Source organism: Varroa destructor, unplaced genomic scaffold, assembly GCF_002443255.2.
Source record: "Varroa destructor unplaced genomic scaffold, Vdes_3.0 BEIS01000004.1, whole genome shotgun sequence".
Lineage (NCBI taxonomy): Eukaryota > Metazoa > Arthropoda > Arachnida > Mesostigmata > Varroidae > Varroa > Varroa destructor.
Window position 1 is genome coordinate 1,244,194 of NW_019211457.1, and position 8,930 is coordinate 1,253,123.

An 8,930-nucleotide genomic window follows, 5' to 3' on the forward strand; every position below is an offset into this window, starting at 1 on the left:
TTCCATTGATCTGCTGCATCGCTTCAAATATTGCTTGAGTTAGGCGATTTTTATTTTGATAAACACTTATTTTAACAGATAGAAATATTAAGATCCATCACTGAATCGCCCAACGACATGCCATAAATGATACTAAAAGTGATATGATCAATTACTGTTCCTCTTATTCTTGTAGCATCGATACCCTAAAAAAAAGAGGAGGTCTATATTCTATAACAAACACGATGCTTCAGATTTACGCAACAAAAGCTCGGAGTGGTTCCATTAGCTTATTCCTTCGATTTGACAAATAGTCTTCCTGCCCTGGACTTGTTTGAGTAGGTTGTCGAGTATAGACCTATATGCAACAATTCTCACTGGTTTATTGTCATCATTCAGCCAACTCGTCTACAGTAGAAAGATTCTATTGTGGCGAGACACGTAGCATTCAGCCTGTGTTGGACTTTACATTACAATGGTGTATTGTACACTACGATCAGTTGGCACTGTGAAGAGTGTTGGTTTCCAACACTGTTTTCAGGTCATGGGATCATGTTCTGTTAACGGTGACCTTACAAGAAATCCGACATGACGACCCATTGAAGCTTCTCGATGTCGCTTGTATAGTCTTAGCCAGTCAACTTTCCCATTTTTTTCTCATTTCGCCGTACTTCTTTTTCTTTGACCTTCTTGAACGGAGAGGATTTGCGACTGCGAAGCTCCTGTCGATGTGCCCACGCGTTAGCAGATTTCTGAACAAGAACCGAAGTTCGAAACGTGCGTAGGCTTGAGTGTTAATCGACTGTCAACACATGCTACATACTTAATTTCCATCATAAAGAAACGAATCATTTTATGCTAAAGTTCTTCATGACGTGGGTATCATTTCATCAAGAGTTATTCAATTTTCTGCCAAATAATAGAACGCCGGTACTTAGACTTGACTTGATTATTAATCCTGTTTTTCCTGCCCAACTATAAACTGTTCATATATCGCCACCCTTGTTTCAAAGTCTTCTCAAGTTGGCCAGTCAAAAACTTCGCGTTTAAATAAATTGACGGCTAAACAGATAAGACTCGCTATTTTCACGATGTGACCATCAAGTAGCCCATAAAAATGCTTCTAGTCAACCAAAGAAAATTAACAGAGATTATTTAGGAACTATATAACAATTATGAGTCGTTAAGCTATATGCTAATTACTATTCAGAGTGTTTAAAAAATGTGTACAATGTTTAACAAGTCATAACGTTCTGATTACGCATTTGCAAGGTGTAATTCATTGGAAGTAATAAGTGGGCCATGGTTAGCTTTTGAAGGCTCAAATTTTATATAACAAAGCTATTGAAAATATAAAACATAGCAGAGGTGCAAGGTTGACATATCAGGCAAATTCGTTTAGAGAACTTACAACTAATAGGGATAAGTTTCAAACGACTAGATCTTTTTTAAATAAACATTTTTTAAACACATAAACAATTTTTCAAACTACCAAGAACATCTGTAAGTTACACAAGTCAAGAAGAGGTACCAAAAAGGTATAGCAAAATATCTTGAGCATCTGTAGCACTACCAGATCAAGAACTTAACATCAGGAAATAATGTGCCCATCGAATTTTGACACATCTTGAATTGAAAGGTTACAGTTAAACAATGGTAAGAAATATTTGTTCCGGACCCAAGAAAACAATTTTGTGAATAATACTCTGAAAAATGTAAACAAGATATTTACAGCTTTCTGGAAAAACTCGTAGCGATGATGCTACAGCCAAATTCTCAATGGCGTTAACATAATTGTGTCATTTACCTGAGAAATGTTTTTGTCCCTGAGATAGTTATGAAAAGTTGTTGAATTTAGGTGGACAACGCGTAAAATGTTACGGGGGAAAAGCTTTGCTACAAAATTCTTTCTGCATTCTAATTTACTAGCTCCACTCTGATGCTTATTAGCATGTGAGGCAGTTTTTGTAAGGACGCTTACGAACTGACGCAGACATCAGACTTGAAGATTTACTAATAAAGTACATAGGATTTGAAACATCATATCCAGTGAACTAACATAGAAACTTTTTCTGTTTACACAAATTATCAAAGAATTACCAAAGTTGTAACTTTCTATCCGAACATTGTAACTAGTGAAGCCACCACATGCAATTATAAAACTAGTTATTAATGACCTCATAAGGCAATATCGGTTGCACTTTATAAATTTACTGGACAGACTTGCGTATCTATAATTGAGTGAAACTTCTTCTGAACGAGCGACTTATTTTATAAAGTTTATTATATTTATATATATATATATATTATTGGTTTTTATTATATTGGTAAGTATAATATATATATTATACTTACCAATATAATAAAAACCAATAATAATACATTATCATAAAAAAATATTGAAACGGTCTAATATGTAGATGTTGGCTACTACCTTTATTCGATCTCAGTATTGACTGAAGATTATGTTTATATTTAATCATAATACAATATGATAAAGTCTAGTAATATTAAAGCTCGATTTAGCTTATACACTAGGATTCCACGATGTTACAGATACATAATTATAGTAATAAAGGTTGGCATTGTTATTGTTTATGATGTTTATAAAATACTAGCGTAAATTATACCACTGTCAATTCGGTGCTGTACTAGCAATCATATTAGACACTGAGGATAAGTACTTCTAGTACTTGCAATAAACTCGCTTCTTATTCAGGTTGAAAACTCATGGGTTATTCAAAAGCAACAACGTAAAAACGTACGTGCGCCAAACCACTGAGAAGAACCAATAAAACTTGAGTAAATCCGGAAATTGTGTTGCATCACTAGTTCAAGTATTATTAATTTTGCCGTTATCACTTACATACGCATCCTACATTCCGAACTCCACTACGCTTTTTATATGTCCATGCACGTTGCCATGACGTTTAATGTAATAGCTTTAAATTGTCGATTTACGTAGACGTGACATTCATGGCTTGCCAATTTCGTTAGTCATATTGGAATTCAATTGTTCGCGCCGTTTCGTCTGCTACAAAATGTCAATAAACAGTTGAAGGCGCCCGCCTTCTTAACCACTACATGCCCTCACTGGTGCGCATTAAACTGTTCTGAGAGGAATATCAATTTTTTCTTAATTAGAAATACGTTACGTAGTTGACGCAGTGCTCAACAATCTCTGATTCACTGATTTGATGATAAAAAAATAGCACTACATGCTATTTTTTAAGACTTGATGCATTCTCAAATAACAACAAGGACGAACTCCCCCCTGGCAATAAAGGAGTCTGAACAGTTCACATGTGTTCTGCTTACAGCCAGTAAACGAACTCTTCTGAAAGCAACGTACTGTTAATAAAGGTAAAGATATATGGTGTGTAAAAATTATGCTTCGCCTACAATGTTTTACCCCGGTTTCAAAACGCAAAAATGTAATAGGCCTATTCTTTATTATTTTTCTGAGAGTTATCTTCTATGAAAATAAACATCTCCAAAAAGACATATACATTAGTAGTAGCAATAATAAAACACTTAATTAGTATTAATAGCATTCGATTAGCATTCATTTTCTATATCTCTGTATAACATATTTCTTACTGAAATGCCTCTCAATAATTACATGCTTTAAAGAAACAACTCCCTTCTACCAGGTCCAAAATTATTATCATTTTATATTGTCGATCAAACTAATAATTAGTAATAAATTTATAGACAGAAGCTCTTTGTTGAAAAAGTATCTCATACAAATTATTACATATGTATTAAACTTATTACTTCTAGACGTCTCAATTACTGTACCTATCTATTTGGAATTTGACGTTTCAATCTGTGAGTATAGAATACTTACGCAAGTTGAGGTGAATGTAGTTGGCGTGCGTCTTTGCACAGGTTGTTTTATATGTCTAAACTTGTTAAGGTTATTAGCCGTGAAAGCAAATTATTTAAGCAAAGAATTTCACATAGCTTATGTGAGGATCGTCCTTTGTGACGTTTGAAATATAGCCATTTTCTTTTTTAACAATTAAGTGCAGATCATTATGACATACTGAGGGTTGCCAGTTTTATCTTCGCCATTTGTCCTTAATAAAAGTTGATTATTATTTTTATCACCTTACGCACAATTGGTACGTTAGTGTTCTATACTACCCAGGCAAAGATAGTGCTGGTCGTTTGCTGAAAGCGGTGACCTAAGAGTTCGCAATATTTAGTGATGAAAGGGTAGCTGGACAGCAATTATCCATCGGGTTTCAAAGCTTTCGAATCAACAGTTTCCTTTTTCGGTACTACTTTAGGGTAACATAGCTTGAGGCAGGTAGCCCCGACACTTAACGAAGTATATCCACACCCTGTTTTAAACCTAGACCATCTAATTTGCCCTTAAGGTCAGTAGACAATCACTTTATCACGCCACACTCACGGGATCACACATCTAACGGTAGCAATATTCGTTTTGTTCGACAGCTCACTTCCTCACACGTACAATGAATGATCTTGTAGATGAACCCGCCAAGCTTGAGCAGTTGGTTGCCGAAGAAGAGAAGAAAATTCTGGAGCTACTTTTTGATCAACGGGTGGACGACACAAGTGCAAACAAAGTCTGTAAATCACCACCTCAACAGCTAAACGAGGCAAGATCCGCTCAACTAGACAAACTAGTTTCAGCTGAGAATGAAGGTATTACGACCAGCAGCGACAGCGCTGTTGACACGGATGTACAAAACATCGATTCCGATCATACAATTGCTACTACTGAATTACCTATCGCTTACATTCCTCCTGTATTCGACTCGGTTCCTTCGCTAATCTATGACGAAAAATTTTCGACATTTACCAAAGGCGTGAAATTTGCACCTGACGGACAGACATTCGCAGTATGCACTGATGATAACCGAATCCATCTGCGTCGCACAGCTGGATTACTCGATGGTACAAATATGCCTGGCAAAATCGTCGTCGAGATCGTAGCCAGCGTTCGTGAGGCACAACCCATCCATGACTTCGCGTGGCACCCTAGCCACGAGTTTTGTGCGTTCGTCACAACCTGCAATACTCAGCCAATTCATTTGTACTGTGGCCAAACAGTGAAGCTCCTGTCTAGTTATGTGGCGAGGAATCATCTCGATGAGCATATCTCTGCTTATTGCTTGAAGTTCAGCCGGACAGGAGAGCAAATTCTGGCTGGCTTCAAGAAATTTGTCCGTATATTTGATGTCGAGTGTCCTGGCGTCTGGTATGAAATCGCTACCTGGAAACAGTATCAAGCAGGAATCGTATCAGCGCTGGACACCAATGGCGAGAAATTGCTGGCCGTCGGCACATACTGTAATACGGTTGCGTTGTACGATCTTCGTGACAAGACTATGGCTTACAGGCCTGAAGAAGGTCATAAAGGAGGTGTCACACAGATCCGCTTTTCGTATGATGGCAATTTATGCTATTCTGGTGCGCGTAAAGACAACTTTATTCTGTGTCGCGATTTGCGAAATTTCAGTAAAGTGATCCACGAGTTTCCCCGACAATGCACTACGAATCAGCGTATTCACTTTGACCTGCCCTACGAAGAAAACTATCTAGCTACTGGGAATACGGACGGAACGGCCTTCATTTGGAATCGAAATGAACTGCAGACATTTGGCGAAAATGGAACAAAGTGTCGACCAAATCTGATCTTCACGCCGCATGCTAATGTCCGCCTGACAAAGAGCAGTGCCACTAATGGCCTCAGCTTTCATCCCTGGGCGCCAGTTATCGCGACCAGCTCTGGTGGTCGAGGGACAAGCGTCTGGGATGACAAGAGCGAGCAAGTCATTTGGGAGAGTCCGTACGAGAATCGCGTGAAACTTTGGAAATTTGTACAGTAGCAAAAACTCCGACTGAGACATTTCAGCTATATGTGTACCTATTGCAACAGGTACATATTGTAAGGTCTTAAAAAGTCGGTCATCGGTAGGGACAAAACACTTGTAAGAGACAATCGCTATTTGTACGAACCATGTGAATATTTCAAATACGTAAATACGTATTGTTGTGGCGTATGCGTTCTCACATACGCTCACATGTTGGGTCGTGGCTAAAGACGATATTCGGCTGGTTCTATATAATGTTTTTAGAAGGTGACCTTGCATATTTTTTCTTCCGTATAATATGTTATTGCGTTGCTCGCCACTTCCATGTAGTAATACGCTCTTGAAGCTACGCTCAGATGTTTGCGACTAAATCTAGAGTTAGTTAATTGGTTCAATTTTCATATATTACAAAACAAAAAAACGGAAAGGATTTTTGGGGACGGGGTTTCAGTGACCACTGCCCAGTGGCAGATAACATCGAAGGAGCAAGTTTACGGTAACACCTGGGTTAACCGTCATTTATGAAATGGCTTTGATTATACTTAGCTAATCACTTTTATTAGGGGAGGGGGGATTTGAAGCTATATATATATAAGGAAAGTAAGGTATGTCCCGTCTTTCATATATATATATAATATTTAATTTAAGAAGGACGAAAAAAATAGTGAACCAAGTACCTCAATCTGTTTTATCTAACCTTGGTTTTTTTGGGAGTAGAAACAGTAAAAAAAGAAAGTTGAGCTTATCGCGCTTACTGATAATTGTATAGATGTATATAATATAAGAAAAAACGTGTATCAGCGATACGACTAGTACCGATTAGTTATCCTGTTTGAAGTTAGCTAAGTATGTTTTTGGTTACCATAGTGCGGGTACTCTTTCAAGATTTTTCCAAATAACGTTTTTAAACTTGAATTGATCATCATGTTTAGTTAAGATATGTACGCATTTTTAAATTAGATTATTTATCACATTAACATACGTGGCACAGAATTGTCCAACACGTGATTTGTCTGCTACGACAACCTTTATTATATTCTTATTCGGATCGACTCCACTGGCATTTTTTTCCATTTGCAAGTTGATTATTGGGGACAATCTAGAGTTTTTTTTTCAAAATTATTTTCAGGACACAGGAAGGTTTTCTTTTCAGAAAAAATCGAGTTAACTGGTTCTCGGAGTGCTACTATTAGACGTAGGAAGTCGGCTCTGACATTTAATTTGTATATAGTTACGTACGTGAACTGAATATATGTGATGTTTTATAAATTATGAAGCTGTTTTGCTTGTTTTCAAAATATACTAGGTTCCTGAGACAATCCTGCATTTGCCTGTTTGACGGCCGCGATACCATCTATATAGATGAAAGTTCTTGAAGTGACACATAATGTTCTTCAAACGCCTGCGGTAAAATTGTGGCCAAAGCGCTAAAACATGCCAAATGAAGAGGTGAAACAAAAATTTAAATAAATGAAGTGAAGAAGTTTGGCGCTATATATAAAACGTGACTTTTTATATGGATATTGTGAAGTTTTTAGCTAATGTGTTTAATTTATAGTTGTCACATAAAATCTGAAACGCTTTCAAATAGTTATAATATTATTACGTCACATAAAGTGCTTCAAGATTCGTTTCTAGGTCACTGCGACTGCAACAGATCGATCGCTATTTCTCTATTCTGCATTTTACCGGGTGGCAGACAGACTGGCTATTCTGTCTCTGTCTTCAAGACAAAAAAACAACCTGAAAAGAACCTCGTGATATTTTGGGAAACGAATCTATGTCAACTTTATCATTGAATCGACAAGTAAATTGAGAGTAGAAAGTAGTAGGTATTTTTCTACGCCAGGTCTTTTCTTACTACATCTGACACCAGATACGAAGCTGTTTTGTGATTTCTTTCTCGAAAAAAGACTCATCTTAGGAGTCTAACGGCATCACATCTTTATTTACGTTCAGTACTGTTGGTGTTGAGTCGTAATGCCCGTAATTATTATACAGTCATCAATATCATATCAAGCATTAAATAAAATTCGGGAAAATTTAAACGAACGCACAAAAAGATGCGAATAGTCAAGAAATTTGGGACGCGCCAGAGCTTTTTAATTGGTGAATAAAAATCTAACAAAAATGCTAGCGTGTAAGTCTTAATACTCAACGCATTCAGCGCTTGCAGCTAACTTCTCAATTATTGGAAGTCAGTTATAGCGAGCGACGTAGAACTTACCAACACTAATAATAATGTTCATTCTTATTGTATGTGCCATAAGTGTAAGAGTAACGATTTAATACCTCTAAGACGCACCTTCAAATAAGAGAAAATAGGCGAAATAGTGCGCATTCGGTTTACATCGATCGAACACATTCATCTTACTTTGCCTGCCTTCCGCGTAGGTGAGCCATCTTTTATTTGTATTTGAGCTCTCCTGTTATACAGCAGTGACATGTGGTATACTAATATCACCTCAGCATGCACGCCTGCAGGAGATAGAGCGATTCACTCTTCTTTATTATATGTAATATAAATAATAGTAATAATCGCCATCATCAGAGACACTAGGCTACAATGAATATTTTCTATGCGTTTTATCTAAACTACTGGCTATTTCGAACATCTGCGCTTATATGCGAGTCTAAATATTAGCGTGTAGATATACCCTGTTTGATCCAGTGAATTGTCATAAATTATAAGTATGCATGTTATATATTCATTTAAGAATAGCCTCAATGGGCCATAAAGAGATAGAAATGTTCATCTTTTACTACTAAACGCATCGTGAAAGAGAGACTTTTAAAATGACGTAATGTAGATTGATGATATGTGATAGAAGGTAATGGAACATAATAGCGATATTTTCAATCGATAAATTTCAATACAAGCTCTCACACAAACGGGATGGAAAAGGATTATGGTACGAAATGTGGTGCAAATAATGATCAATTCAATAACTAATGCGCAACTCGTGATGATTTCACTGATAAGGTTATTTTATATTGGCGTTTTAAATTTACCCTCATTAATCTGTTTGTTTTGTGACAGCTGACCATCAGCCATAGCTCTCTAAGAGTGCTTTCAATATATACTCTGAAGGACTTCATCTA

The 8,930-nt window shown here is 36.8% G+C and overlaps 1 protein-coding gene across 2 annotated transcripts; it reads left to right on the plus strand.

Annotated features, from left to right (window-relative positions):
* The first annotated feature begins 2,837 nt into the window (after positions 1 to 2,837).
* WDR79 (Telomerase Cajal body protein 1 homolog) lies at positions 2,838 to 7,331 on the plus strand. Of its 2 annotated transcripts, none has more exons than XM_022804615.2 (2): positions 2,838 to 3,355; positions 4,444 to 7,331. In XM_022804615.2, the coding sequence occupies exon 2, from the start codon at positions 4,464 to 4,466 to the stop codon at positions 5,841 to 5,843; it is 1,380 nt and encodes a 459-aa protein (XP_022660350.1). In that variant the 5' UTR covers positions 2,838 to 3,355; positions 4,444 to 4,463; the 3' UTR covers positions 5,844 to 7,331. The 2 variants fall into 2 exon arrangements, with proteins under 2 accessions (XP_022660350.1, XP_022660349.1); XM_022804614.2 differs by having other exon boundaries at positions 2,839 to 3,342.
* The last annotated feature ends 1,599 nt before the right edge of the window (positions 7,332 to 8,930 follow it).

Coding starts and splice junctions, on each gene's coding strand:
- WDR79 (XM_022804615.2), top strand. CDS start 4,464: ATGAATGATCTTGTAGATGAACCCGCCAAGCTTGAGCAGTTGGTTGCC.